The 25,625-nt window shown below is 43.4% G+C and overlaps 2 protein-coding genes across 2 annotated transcripts in view; one reads left to right on the forward strand and one right to left on the reverse strand.

Moving 5' to 3' along the window:
- LOC122551809 (tubulin alpha-4A chain-like) overlaps positions 1 to 4,934 on the reverse strand; it is a 116,360-nt gene extending 111,426 nt beyond the window's left edge. Inside the window, exon 1 of the mRNA XM_087989356.1 lies at positions 4,668 to 4,934. Coding sequence (XP_087845482.1) covers positions 4,668 to 4,742 — 75 coding nt within the window. The 5' untranslated portion in view covers positions 4,743 to 4,934. The remainder of the gene's footprint in view (positions 1 to 4,667) is intronic.
- Positions 4,576 to 15,032, forward strand: LOC122551814 (tubulin alpha-1D chain-like). The gene is made up of 4 exons (XM_043694293.2): positions 4,576 to 4,713; positions 11,665 to 11,887; positions 12,022 to 12,170; positions 13,232 to 15,032. Exons 1-4 carry the CDS (start codon positions 4,711 to 4,713, stop codon positions 14,207 to 14,209), a joined length of 1,353 nt encoding a protein of 450 aa, XP_043550228.1. The 5' UTR covers positions 4,576 to 4,710; the 3' UTR covers positions 14,210 to 15,032.
- The last annotated feature ends 10,593 nt before the right edge of the window (positions 15,033 to 25,625 follow it).

The raw sequence follows: 25,625 nt of genomic DNA on the forward strand, positions 1-25,625 counted from the left end.
GGACAAAGTGTCTTTGTATCCACTCTATCTATGCCCCTCATGATCTGATATTCCTCTAACAGGTCCTCTTTTAATCTTTGCTGCTATAAGAAAAATGACCCTTGCCGATCTAATGTTTCTTCATAGCTCAGACCCTCATCGCCCAGGCAGCATCCTGGTATATCTCTGCATCCTTTCCAGTGAAATCACATTCTTACCATAATGTGGTGACCAGACAATATTTAGTACTCCAGTTGTGGCTTAACCAGTGTTTTGTATAGTTGTAGCATAAACCTCATTGCTCATGTATTCTAAGCCTTGGTTAGTAAAGGCAAATATCGCACATGCCTTCTTAACCACCTTATCAAGTTGCATTGCAACCTTCAGGAGAATCTCTGGATATGCAAAACGAGGTCCTTCTGATCTTCAGTACTTTCCAGGATTGTACCATTCATTGTCTAATCCCTTGCCTTGTTAGACTTCCCCAAATGCATTACTTCACTCTTTTCCAAGTTGAATTCCATTTTTTAAATATTCATTCACAGGATGTGGGCACCAATGTCTGAGCTGTCCCTAATTGTCCCTGAACTAGTTGGCTTGCTCGGGTCATTTCAGAGGGCAGTCAGGAGTCAACTACATTGTTGTGGGTCTGGAGTTACGTGTAGGCCAGACCAGAAAAGGACAACAGATTTCCCTCCCTAAAGGACATTAATTTTTACGACACATGAGAATGATTATATGGTCACCTTTAGACTAAGTTTTATTTCCAGACTTTTGTTGAGTTCAGATATCACAATCTCCGATGTAGGGATTTGAACCTATTTCTCCAGAACATTAGATTGTACCTCTAAATTACTAGTTTTGTGACATTACTATTGCACCAACTGCTTTGCCCAGCTAATTAGTCCATCAATAGCCTCCTGCAGTTCACAGCTATCCTCCTCATTATTTGCCACCCTGCCAGTTTTTGTATCATCCACAACATTTTCATCATATCCCCTACATTAAAGTTCAAATCATTCATGTTAAACATGAACCACAAGAGCCCCAGCACTGAGCCCTGCAGAAAGTCACTGGAAAACGATTTCCAGCAAGTCTGCATTGCGTCTGACACTGATGCCAAGAAAGCTCAGAGGCAGCCGCTTCATAAAGAGCATGTGTGAGCAAGTCAGCAACTTCTTAATGAGCAGGACAGAGGGCATAGTTATCAGCTTCTCAAACAATGTGAGAGAGTAGGTCAGCAGCTTCATAAGAAGAAGGATGGACCCACATGAGAAGAGCAACATTGGCAGTGATAAATATCGGCTGCAAGAAGCTCTTTCAACTTCTTTCTTTCTGTAAGACCTTAAGTAGGAATACTGATAACTGCTTGGTGGATATTATCACCATGTCTTTCAATTGATCAAACACATTAGGTAAGAATAGAGCTAGCTGGGCAGCTGATGTGTTACAGCTGTAGAATGTGGGAGCCAGTGGACAGCAGTGCAATCCACAATGACCATATCTGCATCAAATGGTAGCTCATCAAGGACCTTCGGTTGATGAGCTCGAGTCTGAGCTGAGGATGGCGTGATACATCGGGGATGCGGAGAAATGTCTGGACATTGTGTTTCAGGAGACAGCCACATCCCTGAGATTAATTACACCAAATTTCATCTGTGGACAGAAGCCAGAAGGTTATGACTGTGAGTGGGGCAAAATGGGGATCTAGATATATCTTTGGATGAGCTTCAGCTCTTATCCAATAGTACAAAACTTTACTCCCAGTGTGGACAAGGGTACAGGCTACAGGAAGGATGAGCAAACTGATCACAGCACCATGGGGTGGATGGCACCATTTAAGTTGAAGGAAAAAACATTAGTAATAGGGGATAGCATAATCAGATGAATAAATACTGCTTTCTGCAGCAAAGACAGGAAGGCTGTCTGTTCAGGACATCTCTTCCAGGCTGCAGAGGAACTTCACATGAGAAGGGAAGGATTCAGTTGTTGTGAAGAAGGGCATGTGCCCGAAACGTCGAATCTTCTGTTCCCTAGATGCTGCCTGACCTGCTGTGCTGTTCCAGCAATAAAGTTTCAGCTTTGATCTCCAGCGTCTGCAGACCTCACTTTCTCCTTCAGTTGTTGTGATCCACATAGGTACAAATGACATCGGTATGACTCGAAAAGAGGTTCACCTAAGAAAGTTTGAGCAGATTGGATCCAAAATAAAAAGCAGAACCACTAAGGTAATAATCTGTGGATTACTACCTGTGCCATGTGCAAATTGGCATAGGATAAAGAAGATTAGATAGGTAAATGCATGGTTCAAAGACTGGTGTGGGAGAAATGGGTTATGATTGATGGGGTACTAACAGCGAGAGCTGTTCATTTGGGATGGGGTCCATTTGAACCATGCTGGGACTGGTTTCTTGGTGAATCATATAACTACAGGTGTGGATTGGGCTTTAAACTAATTAGTGGGATGGATGATTTGGTTGAAAGGAAGTATAGAATGTCAAAAAGAAACAAGCTGCAGGATAATAAAGAGGCAAATGATAATCAAAGTGTTACAGGAAAACATGCACAGAAGAGTGCAGCAGAAATTGGAACTAGAGAAAGTAATACTGGTAAAGAAAAAAGGTTAAGGCTCTTTGTCTGAAAACACAGCATTTTTAACAAGCTAGATGAGTTGACTACACAAATAGTAATAAATGGATATGATTTGATAGCTATCATAGAAACATGGTTGCAGGGTGACCAGGATTGGAAAATCGATATTCAAGGATATTCAGTTCTAGAAAAAATAGGCAAAAAGGAAAAGAAGGTGGGGTAGCTTGGTTAATAAATGAAGGCATCAGCGCAGTGGTAAGCAGTGATACAGATATGTCGTGGTGTGGAATAGTTTGGGGAAGAAAAGGAATGGCAAGGGTAAGAATTCACAGGAGGGTCACCTATAGCCTCCAAAGCGATGCCTTGCTATAGGACAAAGTATAAATCAGGAAATAATGGAGGTGCATAAGAAGGACACTATGATTGTCATGGGTGATTTTAATCTGCAAATAGACTGATAAAATCAAATGGGGAAGGGCGACACAGAACATAAATTTGTAGACTGCATCGAGGGTTATTTCTTAATTCAGTACATTGCAGAATTTAGTCAGAAATAGGCTACTTTAGATTTAGCAGAAAGTGACTGCCAATGCTGGACATCAGAGTCGAGAGTGTGTTACTGGGAAAGCACAGCAGGTCAGGCAGCATCCGAGGAGCAGGAGAATCAACATTTCAGGAATAAGTCCTTCATCAGGAAGGATTTTAGATTTAGTAATGTATAATGGAGCAGGATTCATTAAAAAAATTATAGTGAGGGATCCTGTAAGAGAAGCAATCACAAAATAGTGGAATTTCAAATAAAAGAAAAATAGCATGGGATTGTTGGAAAATCTGAAACACACAATCTGGAAAAACTCAGCAGGTCTGTAAGCATTTGTGGATAGAGAAACAGAGTTAACTTTTCAAGTCTTCCTCATTCTGAATAAGTCACACTGGACTCAAAATGTTAACTCCGTTTCACTTTTCACAGGTACTGTCAGACCTGCTGAACATCCCCTGTATTCCCTGTGTTTGCTGTATGTTGTGAAGCTTGAAAGATTTACAAGGATGTTGCCAGGGTTGGAGGATTTGAGCTATAGGGAGAGGCTGAATAGGTTGGGGCTGTTTTCCCTGGAGCAGAGGCTGAGGGGTGGCCTTATAGAAGTTTATAAAATCATGAGGGGCATGTACAGGGTAAATAGACAAGGTCTTTTCACCAGGGTGGAGGCCAGGTCATTGAGTATATTTAAGACTGACATGAATAGGTTTTTGAGAAACTTATCAGTCATGACTGAATAGCAGAGCAGGTAAAAACAATGACTGCAGATGCTGGAAACCAGATTCTGGATTAGTGGTGCTGGAAGAGCACAGCAGTTCAGGCAGCATCCAAGGACAGGCCAAATCGACGTTTCGGGCAAAAGCCCTTCATCAGGAATAAAGGCAGAGAGCCTGAAGCATGGAGAGATAAGCTAGAGGAGGGTGGGGGTGGGGATAGAGTAGCATAAAGTACAATAGGGGGAGGAGATGAAGGTGATGAATAGCAGAGCAGACTCAATGGGCTGAATGGTCTGATTTTTGCTCCTATGTCTTATGGTCTGAATGCAGAGCTTTTAAGAGAGTCATCTAAAGTAGGCTGGGAAAATAAACTAAAGGGAAAGTCAATGGATGGGTAATACCATCATCTCCCCTCCCCAATGCCTCGATCTACTGCAACAAATAAAGGCATTTACAGACACTGCAAAACCTTGCAGTTTCTCCAGAAATGTCTGTTTGTTTTGTGTTCTGCCCTTGTCTTACTGGAGTAGGGAAGAGGGGTCATGGGTTTGGAAAGTTGCTGGAAGTTGTAGTCATAGATGCGAATTCCACCCACAGATGCTGCAATGACGTGCTGATCAATCCCTAATTCTTTGTCAGCGTGCCACCCTCTGCGGTATTGGAGCAGCCTCTACGTCACCGCGCGACCGCCTCCATACCGGGGGGGGGGAGGGGGGATGGTATGGCGCTTGCGCAGAGACTCACGCCAATATCCCGCCCCAGGTTTCGCCACGCATGCGCAGAGACTCACGCCAATAACCCGCCCCGTTTCGCCACGCATGCGCACAGACTCACGACATTACCCCGTCATTCATTCCTGAGCAATCGCGCCAGCCGAGCAACACAATGGTAGGTGAACGTTTCCCCGGGGCCGTCATTCTCTCGGTGTTCTTTTTCTGTGTTAAACAAAACAAAAGAAACTAGCTCCAATATTCCTCAGAGCCGGTTTGGTGAAATTTTCCTTTTTTTTTTAAAAAGTCTCCATTTCGGACGGTTCTCCTACGCTTTGGGGCCCACCGTCCACTTCCCGCCTTTACTTTTTTATTTGAAACGCCACATCCGAATTTAAGGTGAGGAAGCCGCCTGTAGCTACGTCTCGATGGAATTGGCGAGGTCGTCTAACCGAAGGCGACAGGCTGTACCGGGAAAACCTTTTTATTGTTGTTTCTCCTTCCCTCCCTGCATTTTTGTTCTAAAATGGCGGCGCTCTCCCGGAGGGAGGGGGTGGTGTGGGATGGAAAATGGGGACGGCCCCGGTGCGCCTGCGTGCTGGCCGGCTGTCGGCAGGCAGGTTAGTGCGCACGCGTCAGACTCGGTGATGACATTGATGACCTTCCCCTGGGGCGGCTGATGTCTAACGTGGTGATCAGTTTCTATTGCCCCGCCCCGCCCCACCCCAGTAGAAATTAGCCCTTATAGAGATGTGCAGCACAAAAACAGACCCCTCTCCTTTAGGTCGTCATGTCTGCCACTGGTCATGGGGCATCTCTTATTTTAAGAAAGAAAGAAAGAAAGAAATTGCTGGCAGGTGGTATGGTGGCTCAGTGGTTAGCACTGCTCCCTCAGCGGCAGAGACCCAGGTTTGATTCCAGCTTCGGGCGACTGTGTGGAGTTTGCACAGTCTCCTCATATCTGCATAGGTTTCCTTCGGGTGCTCCAGTTTCCTCCCACAGTCCAAAGATGTGCAGGTTAGGTGAATTGGCCATGCTAAATTGCCCATAGCGTTCAGGGATGTGTAGGTTAGGTGCATTAGTCAGGGGAAATGTCGGGTAGGGGAGTGGGTCTGGATGGTTTACTTTATGGAGGGTCGATGTGGACTTGTTGGGCCAAAATGGCCTGTTTCCACCCTGTAGGGATTCTGAATCAGTCAGCAGGTCGTAGTCATACAGCAAGGAAACACCATTTGATCCAACCTGTCTGCACAGACTCTCTCAAACTAAACTAGTCCCATTGCCTGCTGTAGGCCCATGTCCCTCTAAACATTTTTTAATCGTGTTCCTGTCCAAGTGTCTTTTAAATGTTGTATTATAGCTGCTGCTACTGCTTCCTCTGGCAGTTTTATCTATAAAAGTACCACCCTGTGTGTAAAAAAAAAAACTCCTGTGGTCCTTTTTAAATCTTTCTCCATAAAAATATGCTGTCTAATTTTGAATTCCCCAACCCTAGAGAACAGACCTTGGCTATTCACCCTAGCCATGCCCCTCAGTTTGATATACCTCTACGGTTTCCATCAACCTCCTACACTCCGAGGAAAAAGTCCCAGCCTATCCAGCACACCACCCACCCCACCATCTGTGCCCCAAACAGTTTCATAGTCATCAGTAAATTCTTAATTCCACATTTTTTTTCTTTAGAATTGAATTTACATTTCACTATCTGCCATTTTGGGACTCAGACCTGGGTCCCCAGAACATTAGCTGAGTTTGTGGATTCATTGTTTAGCAATAATACCACTAGCACCCTCATCTGCTTGTAGCGGGGCTCACAGTCTGAGAATAAAAAGGCCATTTAGAGGAGGGGAAATAATCTTGACGCAGAGAATGGGCTGAGCCTGTGGAATTCTCTGCCAGAAAGTGGTCAAGGCCAAAATATTGAATATTTTCATGAAGGATTTAGGTATAGTTCTTGAGATTAAAGGGATCAAAGGAAATGGGGAGAATGCAGAAATAGGATACTGAGGTAGGTAATTAGGCATGGCCATTCTGGCAATTATACTCTCTTTGGATGTTTTTAGAAATTAAGTCTTGGTATGAAGTGGCTAGACTAGCATTTTGTTTGTCCTCAATTACTGTGGAGAAGGTGGTGGTGAGCTGCATTCTAGAATATGCATTCTGTGGTCTGGGGATGCCCACAGTGCTGTTAGGGCAGGAGTTCCAGGACTACATTTCCAACACTGAAGGAATGGTGGTATAATTCCAAGTCAGGATGGTGTATGTCCTTGAGGAGAACTTCTAGGTAGTGCTCTCCTTGTCCTTCTGAGTGGTAGAGATCATGGGTTGGTCTCCCTAATCTTTAATTCCAGGATCTTTGTCAGTTAAACTCATCTAATTCTACTCCCTGGCATTTAGAAAAATGAAGTGATCTATTCAAGCATACCAGATTCTTAGGCCTTGACAGGGTAAATGTGGGGAAGTTCTTGTGGGAGAATCTAGACCCACAGGGTAAAATCTCAAGGTAAGGAGTCACCCATTTAAGACACATAAGGAGGCATTTCTTCTGCAGTTAGTAAGTCTGGCATTCTTTGCCACTGTACAGGCTAGATCATGAAATATATTCAAGGTTGAGAGATTTATTTTTAATCAGCAAGGGAATCTAGGATTATGAAGAAAAGGCAAGAAAGTGGAGTTAAGGTTTATTGGTTCAGACATGATTTTATTCGAATTGCGGAGTAGATTGCTCTTGCCTGCCATACTGTCTCCTTTTTGTCACTGCATCCAGTTATATTTCTACCCTGCCATCTTGAAGTAGCTTCAAATCCAAGTAATAGCTCTTTCTGTCTCCACACATGTTGCCAGACCAGTTGAGTATTTTCAGTTATTTATGTTTTTATTTCACATTTCCGGCATCTGTAGTGATTTCCTTTTAATCCAGCTGTCAAACTTTGCTTTACATCCCAATTTTTCTCCCATTAGAATTTAGAATTTTGGATAGAATCTGGTTCTACCACTTTTTAAAATCATGTATCACAAATCTTAACCTTCTGTGAGGCCATTTCTTCTTCCCTATTTAGTTCGTTTGGCAATTATTTTTAACCTATGACAAGTGGGAACTGGTCTGCTTGCCCGTGGAAATAATTTTCCCTAAAACCTTATCCGCTAAGAGAACAATCCCAGCCTTTCTATTATCTTTATGTAACTTAGTTTGGTATGAATGGTGCAGTGTACATTAAATAGCATAATGAAGGATGGTGCTGCACCAGAGAAACAATTTACCGTAGAAGGGGAGTGGAGTGATCTAGTTATAAGGCTGGAAAAGCCTTGTGAGGCTCACAAGAATATAAACACAAGATTGTAAATATTAAACTTTGAAGATTTGAGGTCTAGGAGACAATATAGGTTGGTGGGTTAATTACTCATTTTCACTCAAATCACCTAGCCAAATAATTAATTTATTAAGGTATTTGAGTCCTTTTATTGCACCCCATGCAACTGGAATGTAGCAAACATGAATTGAATACAAACCTTGGTCCCCCACCTACAGCACCATTGTCCAAATCGATTGGCAATTATAGTCTTTAGTTGCTGATTGTTTAGTTGAGACTATAAATTTTTTAAAAGTTGGAGTTAAACATTTTGCAGTATTTTAGAAATACATTAAATACTAAAGGTTTCCTTGTAACTTTAAAAGCTACTTATTTGGGTCTGAATGGTCCACAGTTGCTGCAAGAAGTATTTCCCCACACAAACTATAGGAAGTTTGAAAATACATTTTTCACAGAATAGAGGAAAAAAAAGTACATTAAGCCAAGTGTGTGTTCTGAGTATCTCTGATCTGTCAGCATTGTCCTTCCTTGCTTATTCAAATCAGTGAATTTTCAGCCCTTACAAGGTATTTGCAGTTGTGTACATTTTCCCACAGTAGGTGTGGCTTTTCCAGGCTTTTTTTGGCATTAGCATTGACCAGTTGTCTATTCAGTGTGCTTTTATCTAGAGAATGATCTGTATCAATAGCATTTGACAGAAAAGGCAAAGACTGGGATACGTTTTCTCTTTGCAAAAACCTCCAAATAAATCATTCAGACATTCCTTTAGGGCCTTAATTGTGCTTGATTCTGATAACTGATTATATACTTGCCAGTTTTCTACACTTGCTAGTTTTCTACTGGAGGTGTGTTTTAGTAACTAGTGTTAGTGGAGTGTTCTCCTAGGGAGGTGTGCTTGTTCGGTTTCTGCAAATAGTCGGAGACTAGTTTGCTTGGTCATTGTTATGTATCGGTCTGTTTTCTGGGGCACAGAACTCCATTTTGTGTAACCCGTTTAATTCCTGAAAATCGTATTGTCATGGTGAACAATAAGATTTAATTGCTTAATATTTTGAAATATTTGTTTAGGGCAATAAGGATATTGTACAAGATATCAGAGGGCCTGTGCCTGCGAATACAGAATTATATCATTTTAATTGACCCCTAATTTCAAAGTTGCATGTATTATTTTCTGTTAACTTTAATTAAAAACAGTTGAATGTATCAAATTGAGCCAGGATCTGACTGGTGGAATTGATAGTCAGTTTAAATGTGCAACTTGTTTGGAATTTAGCTCATTTTTGTAGTCCGTGAGACTTCTGCGCGCACAATTCTCTTGACTTTATCAACAAATTCCATAATTTAAACTATGCCAAAATGTTTGTTCTAAAAGTTGCTGTATAGACAGACAATCTATTGTGTACAGCAATGAGTCCTATTCTGGAATTTTTCTATGACCATTCTATTTCTATATAACAGGATTCAGATTTCTGCTGCATTTAGTTCTCTTCTGATCCAGTACTGACATGTAAAGGGGCAGTGAACTAAACAATTCAGTTTTGCAGCACTGCTCCCTTGACTTTTAAACAAAGAGATGCTAAATTTTGTGCTGCAAGCATGTTTCTTTTGAAGAAAATATATAAAATGTAATGGATTTATGTTTGTGATAGTTCATATTAATATATGAAAATACACCCTAACCATTGTATGCAAGTATAAATGAATGAGCTAAAATTAATGTTGAAATGAGAAAAGCAAAATCTGTTTAAAGGAGCATTTTAAATGAGAAAAAGTAGACGTAGAGGGATTTCTACAATAGTGCTAATACAGCTGGAAACAGTGGGGTGAAGGAATGGATGGAGACTGCTACAGAAACCGTAAGACATAGGAACAGAAGTTGGCTATTCAGCCCATTGTGTCTGTTCCATCATTAATTGAGATCATATGGGATCACCATAGCAGAAACAGTTATGCAGAAGTTAGAACGAACAGCCTGTTCCATGATCCAGCTGAAGTTTTGGGTCTGCTATGTGGATGACGTCTTTGGCATCACGAAATGCAACAAGTTATAAGAACCCCGCAAACAACTTCCTTATAGGTGTAAAGCTCACCAAAGAGGAAGAGAACAATGACAGACTCTCTTTTCTAGACATTACAGTAGAACGAAAAGCCAATGGAGATTTGCAGACCAGCATCTACAGGAAGGCCACGCACACTGATCAGATACTCAACTTCATGATAAAGAGCACATACTTGAAACATTGACTGACTGTCCTGAACCTTGGATACTGCCTGACTGGCTGTGCTTTTCCAGCACCACACTCTTCAATTCTGGTCTCCAGCATCTGCAGTGCTCTTTTTCTCCTATAGGAGAAAATCATCCCAACACCCACAAATGGAGCTGCATTAGGACATTATTTAAATGAGTCACAACACACTGCAGCGCCCAGGAAAAACAACTATTCAATGTATTCAGGATCAATGGGGACATGATAAGCACAGTCTGCCAATTCCTACACATCAAATCTAAACAAGAAGAGACAACACGCCCAGAGACTCTCAGCCACCCTGCCATACATTAAAGACATTTTAGGAGATGACGGCAAGACTACTCTGACACCTTGACGTCATGGTAGCCCACAAACCACCTACCACAATGAAACAGCTCCTAATGAATTTAAAGGACATTGTACCAACAACCAGCAGAACGAACGTCATATACAAAATACCCTACAAGGACTGCATCAAATACTACATCGGACAGAAGGGCAGGAAATTAGTCATCAGGATACATGAGCACCAACTAGCCACCAAAAGATATAACCAACTATCACTAGTATCCTTATACACAGACAGAGGAATACCAGTTCAACTGGGACAATCATGGGACAGGCTAAACAAAGACACTCGCTGGAATTCCTAGAGACCTGGCATTCAAACCAGAACTCCATTGACAAACATCGATTCGGCCCCATTTACCAACCTCTCAGAAAAAGGACCAGGAGTGATATCATCCACCACAGAAGACCTAGACTCGCAAAAAGCAAGCAGGACAGAACATCAGTGCTTCGTCAGAGGCTCAATGATGTTACCTTGCATGGTCTGAGAACAAATCTACCAGCTCAGCGAGCAAGCTTACACCCAGATCCACAACCTGAGCTACAGATTTTCTCTAAAACCACTTGAGTGGATGTTGCTGGGATTGGATGGTTTGAGCTGTAGGGTGAGGCTGAAAAGGCTGGGGCTATTTTCCCTGGAGCAGGATATTGGTACCCTTCTGGTTAAGGTGAAGACTATCCTGTTTGTAGAGGTCCCACCTACCCCAGAAAGATCCCCAATTATCCAGGTATCCAAAACCCACCCTCCTGCACCATCCTTGTAGCCGTGTTCAACTTCTCTGTCGCCCTATTCTTGCCAGCATGGGGAACAAACCAGAGATAACAACTGTTTGTCCTAGCTCTAAGCTTCCGCCCTAGCTCCCTGAATTTCTGCCTTAAATCCCCATCTCTCTTCCTGCCTGTCGTTTGGTGCCAATGTGAACCATGAGGGGGTTGCTCGCCCCCCCCAGGATCCCAAAAAAATGATCAGAGACATCAGACTCTGGCATCTGGGAAGCAACACACCAACAGTGAGTGTCTCTCATAACACAGAATCTCCCATCTGTCCCCCTAATGATGGAGTCCCCAGGTCACAGGGGAAGGGTGACCTTTCAAAGACTTGTTTTTAAATATTCTCGCTGATTAATATTTAGGTACCAATATGATTATTACTGTCACCACTGATATCTTAAGTTTTTCTTTCAATTTGATGTGACTTATACTTTTTGATTTCTCCCACAGCGTGAATGTATCTCCATCCATGTTGGCCAGGCTGGTGTCCAGATGGGCAATGCCTGCTGGGAGCTGTACTGTTTGGAACATGGTATCCAGCCTGATGGGCAGATGCCCAGTGACAAGACCATTGGAGGGGGAGATGACTCCTTCAACACCTTCTTCAGTGAGACTGGTGCAGGAAAACACGTCCCACGTGCTGTCTTTGTTGACCTGGAACCAACCGTTATTGGTATGTCTATTGTGAGAATTTGTTTATAATTCTCCTGCTTATGGAGCTGCATTGTCAAAATTAATATCTCTGTGGTTTATCCCTTGTTTGTTTATGCATGGGAAGGGAAAAGTAATGTTTCATCTGCCTTCCAGATGAGATTCGTAGTGGTACCTATCGGCAGCTATTTCACCCCGAGCAGCTCATCACCGGGAAGGAAGATGCTGCCAATAACTATGCCCGTGGGCACTACACCATCGGAAAGGAGCTTATTGACTTGGTCCTTGACAAGCTCCGTAAACTTGTAAGGTTCTTGCATTATCCATTAATCAAGGAATAAACATAATTGTACTTTGTGTAATGCTTTAACAGTGTCTATTGTCAGTATTTACCTTTTTGAATCACCACGTTACTCTCACATGATCTATTTTCATATATTTTATTAAAGGACGTGATGATGCATTCGGCTGCAATGGTGGCTTCAGAGATTTCCCTTCACATCTGAAAACCTGTGTATCAATCCTCACCAGGGAGTGGATAACTAAAAGATCACATCTCCTTGATGCGTGTTAAGAGTCACAAGTGAAATGCCTTCTTATAGTTTCCAACTAGCTGCTGGGAATCATCATTCCACAGCTCATAAGGTACCCTGTGTTGGGTGGTTTAAGGTGTGGATCATTGAATTGGCAGCTTGAAGTACACAAGAAAGGTTTTCTCTAAAACAAAAAGTCCCAGATCCTGAACTGGCATTTGCAGAAAACTGTGTAAAAATCCAGTGGATCAATTAAAGATCGTGTTTGAAAAAACTCAAATTGGTACATTCTGCAAGGCCTGCTGACCATTGTGTTCATAAAATGAATAGAGGAAGTTATAACATAGTATTGTATTTGCTGATGATGCATAACAGTGTGACCGGAGACAACTACAGGATACTGATGGCATTCAATGTGATCTGGACTAATTAAGCAGGTGGGAAGATAATTGTTTGTGATGTGCAAATAGGGAAGATCCATCATGGAATATGAAGCTTAAAGAAATAATGTCAAAACTCAGCTGGATATGGATTTGCTTTATGATTGTTGCTCATTCACCCAGTAATAGAACATCTCGTACAGTCTAATTCTGTCCATCTCATTGCTGTATCCATATTTGAAATGTTTGGGAAACGTTTTTCTTTATTATAAACTAAAAGGACATAAATTAATTCAGAGCTGAGTAGCTAGAATGATTCCAGGACTTGCTGCCATAAATTTAAGACTCAAAACAATTACTTTCCCAAACAAAAAGAATATTTTTTAATTTTCTTCCTTCTGAATACTACACTCTGACTGAATTGTAACATGCTACCTATTCCTTCCCACACAGGCTGACCAATGCACCGGTCTCCAGGGTTTCCTCATTTTCCACAGCTTCGGTGGAGGCACTGGCTCTGGGTTCACATCTCTGCTGATGGAACGTCTCTCTGTCGACTATGGCAAGAAATCCAAACTTGAATTTGCCATCTACCCAGCTCCTCAAATCTCCACAGCTGTGGTTGAACCTTACAACTCTATCCTGACGACACACACCACTCTCGAACACTCGGACTGTGCCTTCATGGTGGACAATGAAGCTATCTATGATATATGCCGTAGAAACCTGGACATTGAACGCCCAACCTACACCAATTTGAACCGACTGATTGGTCAGATTGTGTCCTCCATCACCGTATCCCTTCGCTTTGATGGGGCTTTGAATGTTGACCTGACAGAGTTTCAGACCAATTTAGTTCCCTATCCACGTATCCATTTCCCTCTGGCTACTTATGCCCCTGTCATCTCGGCTGAGAAAGCTTACCATGAGCAGCTCTCTGTGGCTGAGATCACCAATGCCTGCTTTGAGCCAGCAAACCAGATGGTCAAGTGTGACCCTCGCCACGGCAAGTACATGGCTTGCTGCCTGCTCTACCGTGGTGATGTAGTGCCAAAAGATGTCAATGCTGCTATTGCCACCATTAAGACCAAACGCAGCATCCAGTTTGTGGACTGGTGCCCAACTGGCTTCAAGGTTGGCATTAACTACCAGCCCCCTACAGTGGTGCCTGGTGGGGACTTGGCCAAAGTGCAGCGAGCTGTGTGTATGCTGAGCAACACCACGGCCATTGCTGAAGCCTGGGCTCGACTGGACCACAAGTTTGATCTGATGTACGCCAAGCGCGCCTTTGTGCATTGGTATGTGGGTGAGGGGATGGAGGAAGGGGAGTTCTCAGAGGCCCGTGAAGACATGGCTGCCTTGGAGAAAGATTATGAGGAGGTTGGTGCTGATAGTGTTGAGGATCAAGGTGAAGAAGAAGAAGAATATTAGGGAAATTGGTTGAGATCCGTTTGCTGGTCAGATGCAAAGTGACCTTTAAGAAGTCACGTACTTTCTTTCCTCCTCAAGTGGAAGTTGTGCTATTAATCCTCACATTGTGCTACGTCTGTGGTATGCTTGAATATTTACTTCGCAGCAATTAAAAAAAAAAATCTAGAACTCAGCAACTGGTAAAAGCTTACATTCCAGTATAAGGATTTGACCAATAGACGACATGTTTGAATTGTACACCCAGATTGTAGTCGTCATCCATATACCATTATACTTTGAACAGTGTAAGTGCACCATGCAAACAATTTGACCCATCGTGGTCTGTCGCCTTGCCAATGAATATCCTAAATTTTAGATTATTCAATCTCACTTTTTCAGTTTACTTTTTACCTTGTGCAATTATCAGTGAGATAATTGTATGTAATTCCTCATTCCAGCTATGTTGTGCTTGTCAAGTCACTGTACATTTTTGTGGGTTGCACGCAGCTGTACCCTGCTGGGGAACAAATACATCTTTGCTAAAAGTAACTACCTGTTTTGCAATGTACTTTGGATTAATTACAAAGTTCAAATGGAAGGAATTATGCTTGTATTTTGTTCTGCATCAGGAGTGAAGCTATATGTAGGTGTGCACTTAATAGGATCTGTAAGTATTTCAGGAGACTGATCAACCACTCTTGTCTCAAACACAATACTATTAAAATGGTAGTCACATCAAAATGGCACAGCTTCCAACTTAAAATGTTTGAAGAAATAACTAATTGCTTTTACGATTTGTAATGTTCAGAACAACATTTCAATAAACTCTGACCATATAAAAATGCATTTTGTTTTCCTGTTGGTGATTTTGCAAAATTAACCTGTCAAGCCTCCATTGTGCACTGGTTAAGAATATTGGCAGATTCAGTTTGGTTCAAGGTATATCTGGATACAGAATTAAGGAACTGACCCAAGTAACTGGTGGTATGGACCAGGCCAGATCCCCTCAAAACATTTCAAGAAGGTAGCCCAGATCCTAACTTTTGTAGTTGTTTAAAACAAATGTAAGGCGGATATTCCAGGAATGATGCAGTTGGTCAAACCACTCCAATTTAAAACAATTTATTTACAGACTACAGACCGAAACACAAACAAAAGAGAACAATAATAGTATAACAACCCACCTGAAAACCCAAGCAACTCTAATGCAACTTAATGATGTTGCTTCAATTTTCTGAAACATCCCCATAAACACATCTCTTGGCAAAAAGGTAAACTAAACACAGCTTCTTGCAAAATAGATGTCCGAGAGAGAATCCGCATGGAACCTCTTTTCACTGTAGCTGTTGCTTTGGGTTCCCAGCTAAAAACTAAACCAAACTTTTTTTTAAAAAATCGCTGAATTGGGAGAACTGACCACTCTCCTTTCATTGTACAACTACAAAGTTACCGCCTTTGCTGTTTGAATTCGTGTGTCATTGGACATTAGAGTGCATCTGGGAAAATTAACAAACAGTGAAATTCACAGCTAATCTTGGAGGAACTGTTGGGTGAAGTTCACAGCACAGATAAGTTAATTGTTTTAAGTCTTTCTAAGAGAGAGGCTGCAGTCCTAAGTTAGTGGATTCTTTCTTGATTATATGTTTTTGGAGATAAGTCTCTTAATTAAACTTAAAATATAAGCCATAAGCTATTAATTTAACCTGGGGCAGTGTTTGTAGAGGAATAGAGGTGTTATTTTCTGGGTCTGTAGATTGTGAAGGAGCAAAAATGGACTTTGCAGTGATATGTACTTCTTGTCAGATGTGGGAGTTTAAAGAGAGTTTAAGGGTTACGGTGGATTATATCTGCCATAAATGCTGGATGCAAATCTTATCAGATCGAGTGGATCGGTTGGAGAAACAGAAGCGATGAGGAATTTGCAACAGTATGTGATGGCAGTTATAGGAAGGGGGAAAAGTCTCAGATACAGTCACATAGATGGGTTAACTCCAGGAAGGGCAGGAGTCTTTTGTGGATATACCCATTTTAAAACAGGTATGCTGTTTTAGAAAATGTAGGGGGTGATGGATTCTCAGGGGAACGTAGCACGATAAGCCAAGTTTCTGGTATTGAGACTGGCTCTAATGCAATTAGGGGTATGTCGGCTTCCAAGAGATCAATTGTGTTAGAGGATTCTGTAGTTAGAGGTACAGACAGACTTTTCTATGGCCAGCAGAGAAAAAGCAGAATGGTGTGTTGTTTCCCGGGTGCAGAATGTTCTCATGGGGGAGAGGGGCCAGCAGGAGGTCATTGTCCACATTGGAAGCGAAAAGGTTGAGACTCTGAAGGGAGATTAGAGAGGCAGAAATTTTAAAAAGGAGGTCCTCCAGAGTAGTAATAATCTGGATTACTCCCAGTGCTACAAGATAGTGAAGGCAGGAATAGGAGGATAGAGCAGATGAATGCATGGCTGAGGAGCTGCAGTATGGGAGAAGGATTCACATTTTTGAATCATTGGAATCTCATTTGGGGTAGAAGTGACCTGTACAAGAAGGATGGATTGTACCTGAATTGGAAGGGGGCTAATATACTGGCAGGGAAATTTGATAGAACTACTCAGGAGGATTTAAACTAGTTAAGTGGGGGTGGGTGGGACCCAGGGAGATAGTGAGGAAAGAGATCAATCTGAGACAGGTACAGTTGGGAACAGAAGTGAGTCAAACAGGCAGGGACAAGGTAGGACTAATAAATTGCATTTATTTCAATGCGAGGGGTCTAACTCCGGGTATGGTTCGGAACATGGGACTGGGATATAGCAATTACGAAAACATGGCTCAGGGATGGGCAGGAGAAAGTGAGGACTGCAGATGCTGGAGACCAGAGATGAAAAATGTGCTGGAAAAACACAGGCCAGGCAGTATCCGTGGAGCAGGATAATCGATGTTTCGGGCATAAGCCCTTCTTCAGGGATGGGCAGGACTGGCAGCTTAATGTTCCAGGATACAAATGCTACAGGAAGGATAGAAAGGGAGGTAAGAGAGGAGGAGTGGCATTTTTGATAAGGATAACAGCTATGCTGAGGGTGGATATTCCCGGAAATACATCCAGGGAAGTTATTTGGGTGGAACTGAGAAATAAGAAAGGGATGATCACCTTATTGGGATTGTATTATAGACCACCCAATAGTCAGACGGAAATTGAGAAACAAACTTGTAAGGAGATCTCAGCTATCTATAAGAATAATAGGGTTGTTATGGTCGGGGATTTTAACTTTCCAAACATCGACTGGGAATGCCATAGTGCTAAAGGTTTAGATGGAGAGGAATTTCTTAAATGTGTACAAGATAATTTTCTGATTCAGTATGTGGATGCATCGACTAGAGAAGGTGCAAAACCTGACCTACTCTTGGGAAATAAGGCAGGACAGGTGACTGAAGTGTCAGTGGGGGAGAACTTTGGGGCCAGCAACCATAATTCTATTCGTTTTAAAATAGTGATGGAAAAGGATAGACCAGGTCTAAAAATTGAAGTTCTAAATTGGAGAAAGGCCAATTTTGACGGTATTAGGGAAGAACTTTCAAAAGCTGATTTGGGGCAGATGTTCACAGGTAAAGGGACGGCTGGAAAATGGGAAGCCTTCAGAAATGAGATAACAAGAATCCAGAAACAGTATGTTCCTGTCAGGGTGAAAGGAAAGGCTGGTAGGTATAGGGAATGCTGATTGGTAAAGAAATTGAGGGTTTGGTTAAGAAAAAGAAGGAAGCGTATGTCAGGTATAGACAGGATAGACCGAGTGAATCCTGAGGAGAGTATAAAGAAAGTAGGAGTATACTTAAGAGGGAAATCAGGAGGGCAGAATGGGGACATGAGATAGCTTTGGCAAATAGAATTATGAAGAATCCAAATGGTTTTTACAAATATATTAAGGACGAAAGGGTAACCAGGGAGAGAATAGGCCCCCTCAAAGATCAGCAAGGCGGCCTTTGTGTGGAGCCACAGAAAATGGGGGAGATACTAAATGAATATTTTGCATCAGTATTTACTGTGGAAAAGGATATGGAAGATATAGACTAGGGAAATTGATGGTGACATCTTGAAAAATGTCCAGATTACAGAGGAGGAAGTGCTGGATGTCTTGAAATGGTTAAAGGTGGATAAATCCCCAGGACTTGATCAGGTGTACCCTAGGGTGGTGGTGGAGGGTTGTTTTCAGACTGGAGGCCTGTGACCAGTGGAGTGCCACAAGGATCGGTGCTGGGCCCTTTACCTTTTGTCATTTACATAAATGATTTGGATGTGAGCATAAGAGGTACAGTTAGTAAGTTTGCAGATGACACCAAAATTGGAGGTGTAGTGGACAGCAAAGAGGGTTACCTCAGATTACAATAGGATCTTGACCAGAAGGGCCAATGGGCTGAGAAGTGGCAGATGGAGTTTAATTCCGATAAATGCGAAGTGCTGCATTTTGGGAAAGCAAATCCTATCAGGACTTATATGCTTAATGGTAAGGCCCTAGGGGGTGTTGCTGAACAAAGAGACCTTGGAGTGCAGGTTTATAGCTCCTTGAAAGTGGAGTCGCAGGTAGATAGGATAGTGAAGAAGGTGGTTGGTATGCTTTCCTTTATTGGTCAGAGTATTGAGTACAGGAGTTGGGAGGTCATGTTGTGGCTGTACAGGACATTGGTTAGGCCACTGTTGGAATATTGCATGCAATTCTGGTCTCCTTCCTATTGGAAAGATGTTGTGAAACTTGAAAGAGTTCAGAAAAGATTTACAAGGATGTTGCCAGGGTTGGAGGATTTGAGCTATAGGGAGAGGCTGAACAGGCTGAGGCTGTTTTCCCTGGAGGCTGAGGGGTGACCTCATAGAGGTTTACAAAATTATGAGGGGCATGGATAGAATAAATAGGCAAAGACTTTTCCCTGGGGTCGGAGAGTCCAGAACTAGAGGGCATAAGTTTAGGGTGAGGGGGGAAAGATATAAAAGAGACCTAAGGGCAACTTTTTCACACAGAGGGTGGTACGTGTATGGAATGAGCTGCCAGAGGATGTGGTGGAGGCTGGTACAATTGCAACATTTAAGAGGCATTTGGATGGGTATATGAATAGGAAGGGTTTGAAGGTTTATGGGCCGGGTGTTGGCAGGTGGGACTAGATTGGGTTGGGATATCTGGTCGGCATGGACGGGTTGGACCGAAGAGTCTGTTTCCGTGCTGTACATCTCTATGACTCTATGACTATAACTGGTTTTTAAACAAAACACAAAGGCTGTTTGCCTGATTATTGCCTTGGACAGTATCTGTTAGCCCTTAGCAAAGACCCCAAATTGGCCTTTTACAACCTGTTTGAACAAAACCAAGGACCACATAACCATGTTAAAGGAACAGCATCCTCACATTGGGAGGAGAAAATGCTTGTGTTCTACCCAGTTTAATCTGCATCACAGCAATGATGTTTTCACATTTTGCATTTGCATGGATTGTTAATAATCAAGCCCAAAACTATTTCCAATTACTTAGACTGAAGACTTGGCTCCAGCTAATTATCAGTATTAAAAGCAGGCAGTGTGCTGTGCTCAACTGGATGGGAACGAGTACTTGTATTTGGACTTGCAGAAAAAGTTCAACAATGTACTTCAAATGTTTGTTATATGGTAAGAGTCCATGGTCAAGAGTGTGGTGCTGGAAAAGCACAGCGGGTCAGGCAGCATCCGAGGTGGTTGGTGGAGTGGAAGGTGAGGGAGGGGGAGGGTTCTACCCTGACCAAGGACAGAACCACACTGGTCCTCACCTTCCATCCCACCAACCTCTTTACACCACATCATCCTCAGTCACCAGAGATATATTTCCCTCCCTACCCCTATCAGCATTCCGGAGGGACTATTCCCATCGTGGCTCCCTCGTCAGATCCACATCCCCGCCCACACCCCACTCCCAGCACCTTGCCCTGCCACTGCAGGAAGTGTAAAACCTGCACACACACCTCCCCCTCACCTCTGTCAAAGGCCCCCATGGATCCTTCCACATCCAACAGAAATTTACCTGTACCTCTGTCGATGTCATCTACGGTATCTGCTGCACCCGATGTGGTCTCCTCCACACTGGGGAGACAGGACACCAACTTATAGATCGTTTCAGAGAATGTCTTTGGGACACATGCACCAACCAACCCCACTGCCCTGTGGCTGAACACTTCAACTCCCCCTCCCACTCCTCCAAGGATATGCAGGTAATGGGCTGCTTCCATCACCAAACCCTGACCACCCGAAACCTGGAGAAAGAATGCCTCATACTCTGCCTTGGGATCCTGCAACCACACAGGATCAATGTGGATTTCACCAGTTTTCTCATTTCCCCTCCCTCCACCTTATCCCAGTCTCAAGCCCCAACCTCAGCACTGTCCTATTGACCTGACCATCGTCTTTCCCATCTATGAACTCGACCCTCCTCTCTGGCCGATTTACCTTCACCACCTTTATCTAAAAATTGCATTCCCAGCTAGTGTCCCCCAGCCCTGCTCCACACCCCGCCCATTTATCTCTCAGCAACCGCCCCAGCCCACAGCTTCATTCCTGATGAAGGGCTTGTGCTTACGATTCATCTGTTCCTCAGATGTTGCCTGACCTGCTGCGCTTTTCCAGCACCACATTCAATTCTGATCTCCAGCATCTGCAGTCCTCACTTTCTCCAAAAGCCCACTGTGTTTTAGCATTTTAGAGAATTGGCACATGGGCAGAAAGCAGTGAGTGGGGATAAGGTGTTCTTTCTCAGGTCTGTGACATGTGACCTATGGAGTTTGACAGGGATCAATGTTAGGATTGCAATTGTTTACAATATATATGAAGGAAGGGAGTGAGTGTACAGTAGCCAAATTTACAGACACTAAGTAGAAATGTGGTTTTGAGAGGGGAACAAAAGTTTAGAGTGATATTGATAGGTTAAATAAGTGAGCAAGATGTTAGTAAATGGAATTTAATGTGAAGTTCATTTTGGAAGTGAGAGCAAGAGATTTATATGATATAGTACAGCATGAAAATAGGCCTTTTGGTCCATCAAACCCGTGTCAATTCCTAATCCTTACTTGGATGCTGCCCAGATTGGAGGGCTTGTCTTATGGAGAGAGGTTGAGGGAGCTAGAACTTTTCACACTGGAGACAAGGAAGAGAGGTGACTTGATAGAGGTGTATGAGATAATGAATTGGAGGTGCTGATGTTGGACTGGGGTGGACAAAGTTAAAAATCACACAACACCAGGTTATAGTCCATTAGGCTTATTTGGAAGCATTAGCTTTCGGAGCACCACTCCTTCATCAGGTGGTTTGTGGAGGTTAAGATCATGCTAATAAAATTTACAGCCAAAGAAGTCCAGTGTCATGGAGATGTCATACAGTTAACAATCTTAGATTAAAATTTTCATCTTTTATAATGGGATATGCTGCTTTATCTGCAACGTATGAGATAGACCGTGTTGGGCGAGTCACATGAGTACTTGCCGCGTACATGGTGGGAGGTGTCCCCACGTGTAATGGTATTACTCGTGTCGACACTCTGACATGTCTTGTAGTAGATAGGCAGAGACATTTGCCTAAGGCAGAAATTGCTGTTACAAGGGGTACTAATTTTAAAGTGATTAGTCCTAATGTTAAGGTGATTGCAGGAAGCTATAGGGGAGATGTGACAGAAGATATATATGGTGGATAAGGTGAATACAATGTTTTCTCCCTCTGCAGAAGGCTGTTGGATATATCTTTGTTTTCTCAGTATAGACAGAATTCCTGATGGTGTGCATGGTTTTACCGGTTCCCCATGTCAATGTGGAGACACCTATGTTAGTGTCTTCAGCAAACTATGTAATCCTACGTGGCACATTGTCATCCAAATCACTGATATAGATAACAAACAGGGTAGGTGGGAGTAGAAACAAAAACAATCTGCAGATGCTGGAATCTACAGTAGACAAGCAGGAGGCTAGAAGAACACAGCAAGCCAGGCAGCATCAGGTCATAGATTCATAGAGGTGTAGTAGTGGAGAAGTTGGTGTTTCGGGTGTAATCCTTCTTCAAGATATTTAGGGTTAGGGTTGGGATTACCTAACCCTAACCAAACTGCAAATTGGAGCAACAACACCTCACCTTCCGCCTGGGCAGCCTGCAGCCTGGAGGACTCAACATTGAATTCTCCAGTTTCAAATAATCTCCCTTCCCATCTGCCGACTCCCTTACCAGCCCCACTCTCTCCATTCCACTCCTCCCTGCCAGAAACTGGATTCATTCCTCCCATTGACCAACCCTCTACCTGTCTTAACCTATCCCCACTTCACCACCCCCTTTTATCTGCAGCTCTCCCACACCCACCCCCCCAGTCCTGAAGAAGGGCTACACCTGAAACGTCGACTTCTCCACCTCCTGATGCTGCCTGGCCTGCTGTGTTCCCCCCAGCCTCCTGTCTGTCTACAGTGGTGGTAGTAGAGTCAGAGACATTAGTGACATTTAAGCGACTGCTGGACAAGCACATGGACAGCAGTAAATTGAGGGGTGTGTAGGTTAGGTTGATCTTAGATTAAGATAAATGCTTGGCACAACGTGGTGGGCCGGGGGGCCTGTACTCTGCTGTACTGTTCTATGTTCTATGTTCTATAACTAAAACCCTCCATTCATACTCGGCAAGGTGGCGGCGATTCTGTAGGACTGCTGTGGACAGCTCTGCCTAACAGCCAAGGCATACCAGTGTTTTTTGCCATCCCTGGCCAACCTATGTGGTGGAAATATAAGTTTAAAGCCTTACAGAACACGTACTTGTTAATATTTGGGAGTGGGAAGGATACCAAAGGGAAAAGGAGCAAGCAACCAGCAGCAGGGAGGACACTCCCCTCCAGCACCTTCAACACCAGAATGTGCAGCAGCAGCAGCAGCAGCCTCTCCTGAACCCCCCGGGGACCTGACAGACTCACAGGACTTGGCTACGGCGATGGAGAGACTTTCCTTGAAAGTTGCAGCTGCGATTGAGGAAATCCGTGGGGAGATTCAGGCCCAGGTGCAACCTATTGCATCCATGCTGCAGAAGCACGATCAGGAGATCCAGGGCCTCGGGGAGAGGCTGGAGGAGGTGGAGGGCTAACTAAGGCCTCAGAAGCTGTGATGGAGTCCTCATCCAGTCGGATCCAGGTGCTGGAGCGAGAGGTGCAAGCCTTGCGAAACCATATCGACGACCTCGAAAATCATACAAGGGGTTAAAAATCATGTTTTTCCAGGATTTTTCAGCGGCTGTACTTCTGAAAGAGGAAGTCCTTCAATGAAGTTAGAAAGAGGCCAAGGAACCTGGGCATCCAGTACTCCATGAGATACCCACAGTACTTCGTTTCAGCCACGAGGATTCAGTTTATACATTTGACTCGGCAGATAAGGCTAAAAACTTTGTGGACACTTTAAAATAGACGGATAGGCCTGAAGAATATGGTTAATGTTTGTTCTCTTTTCTATTTTTCCCCATGTTTTCCTTCCTTTTTTTCATTCCTTTCTTTCTCCCTAATAATTTCCTTTTTGGAAAGCGGGGAAAAGACTTTGGAATAAATTGTTCCTATTTTTTTTAATAACTGGATTTTCTGATAGGAAATTTTGTGGATGTTCTTTGTTGTCTCTCTCCCTTTTTTTTTGTTCTGCTTCTCTTTTAGTCACAAGTAGGGGTGAAATGAAGCCAGGGATGGATGGAGTGCTCATCCTAACTTTGTCTTTTGATTTAAGGATCATTTCCTTGTTATTTTTTCTGGCCTAAGGCTGGGGCACAGTCCAGGTTTGAAGGAGCTGTGAAGGAGGGGATGGGTAGGGTGAGGACCCCCTATGGGCAGGGGAAAGAGTCTTCCATTCAAGGTTCTATAGTTGGTTTTCTTTGTAGTTTTTTGGTAGTAATAGTTGTTTCTAGTTATGATAGAGTAGTTTTTGTATATATAGTTTTTCGATTCTATGATTCTTTCTTTACTTATGCTCGGCGCTTTGTAAGCAGGGTTCTCCCTCTGAGGGGTTCAAGGGAGTCTGAAAGGGGATATGGCTAAGTATCTTATTAAATGGTGTTCCTGGAACATTAAGGGAAGTCATTCACCTGTTAAAAGGAAAAAAGTGCTTTCTAGCCTTAAGAGGGAAAGGGTTGATATTGCTTTGTTGCAGGAAACCCATCTTGATGATGGGGAACACCTGAAGTTACAATGGCAGGGGTTATGACCAGGTATTCTTTTCATCCTTTACTATTAAAAGTAGGGGAGTGGCGGTACTTATCCAGAAAAATCTTCCGTTCACATTATTAGAGCAGGTGAAAGATGAGCAGGGACGGTTTGTGATACTTAAAGCCCTGATACATGGGGAGGAATATGGCATTTTAAACGCCTACTGTCCTCTGGCGCATCCCCTCAAATATTTGATTCGTGCTTTCTCCAAGTTGAGTGCTTTTGGAACACGGCACATTATTATAGGGAGGGGGGATTTTAATTTTCTTTTGGATCTGACAGTGGACAGGATGCCTTGTGGGCCCCCAACTATTTTTTCACAGGCCAAGCAGGCCAGATTTATGCAAGGAGTTGGGGCTGGTGGATATTTGGAGATGTCTTCACCCTACCGACAGGGACTTCACCTTTTTTTCAAACCCATATAAATGACACATGAGGATTGACCTCTTTCTGGCTCCCTCAGCCCTTCTGGATTCGATTATGGGTTGTAAAATTGGGAATATACCTATCTCTGATCATGCTGCAGTATATTTGGAGGTTAAGGCCAAGAGTGAAGGGCTAGGTTTGCGGCACTGGTGTTTGGACCCCTTTCTCCTTAAGGATTCCAAATTTGTGGAATACTTTTTGAAGGAGTTTCAGGAATTCTTGAATATCGACACAGGCACGGCTAGTAGTTTGTCCATGCTATGGGAGACTGCTAAGGCCTTTGCTAGGGATTAGCTATTTCCTGTTTGGCTAGCTGGAAACGACAGAAGGAGGAACAGCAGCGTCTAATTGAGACACGGTTGAAAGCCGCGGAGGCAGCACATCTTGCGCTGCCTTCGGTGACTAAGCTACAGCGCATCATAGCCCTTTGGGCTGCCTTGAATTCAATACTGACACAAAACGCAGCCTCAGGCGACTATCTGTGTGGATTCTGGATTAGTGGTGCTGGAAGAGCACAGCAGTTCAGGCAGCATCCAAGGAGCTTCGAAATCGACGTTTTGGGCAAAAGCCCTTCATCAGGAATAAAGGCAGTGAGCCTGGAGCGTGGAGAGATAAGCTAGAGGAGGGTGGGGGTGGGGAGAAAGTAGCATAGAGTACAATGGGTGAGTGGGGGAGGGGATGAAGGTGATAGGTCAGGGAGGAGAGGGTGGAGTGGATAGGTGGAAAAGGAGATAGACAGGTAGGACAAGTCCGGCTTCAGGGCAGAGGAAATGACCTGGGAGTTGCAGTGGGAGAGGGACTCCCTGAGATGCTTG

Source organism: Chiloscyllium plagiosum, unplaced genomic scaffold (assembly GCF_037043375.1).
Source record: "Chiloscyllium plagiosum isolate Xiang-an unplaced genomic scaffold, Cpla_swu_hap1 HiC_scaffold_7, whole genome shotgun sequence".
Classification (NCBI taxonomy): domain Eukaryota; kingdom Metazoa; phylum Chordata; class Chondrichthyes; order Orectolobiformes; family Hemiscylliidae; genus Chiloscyllium; species Chiloscyllium plagiosum.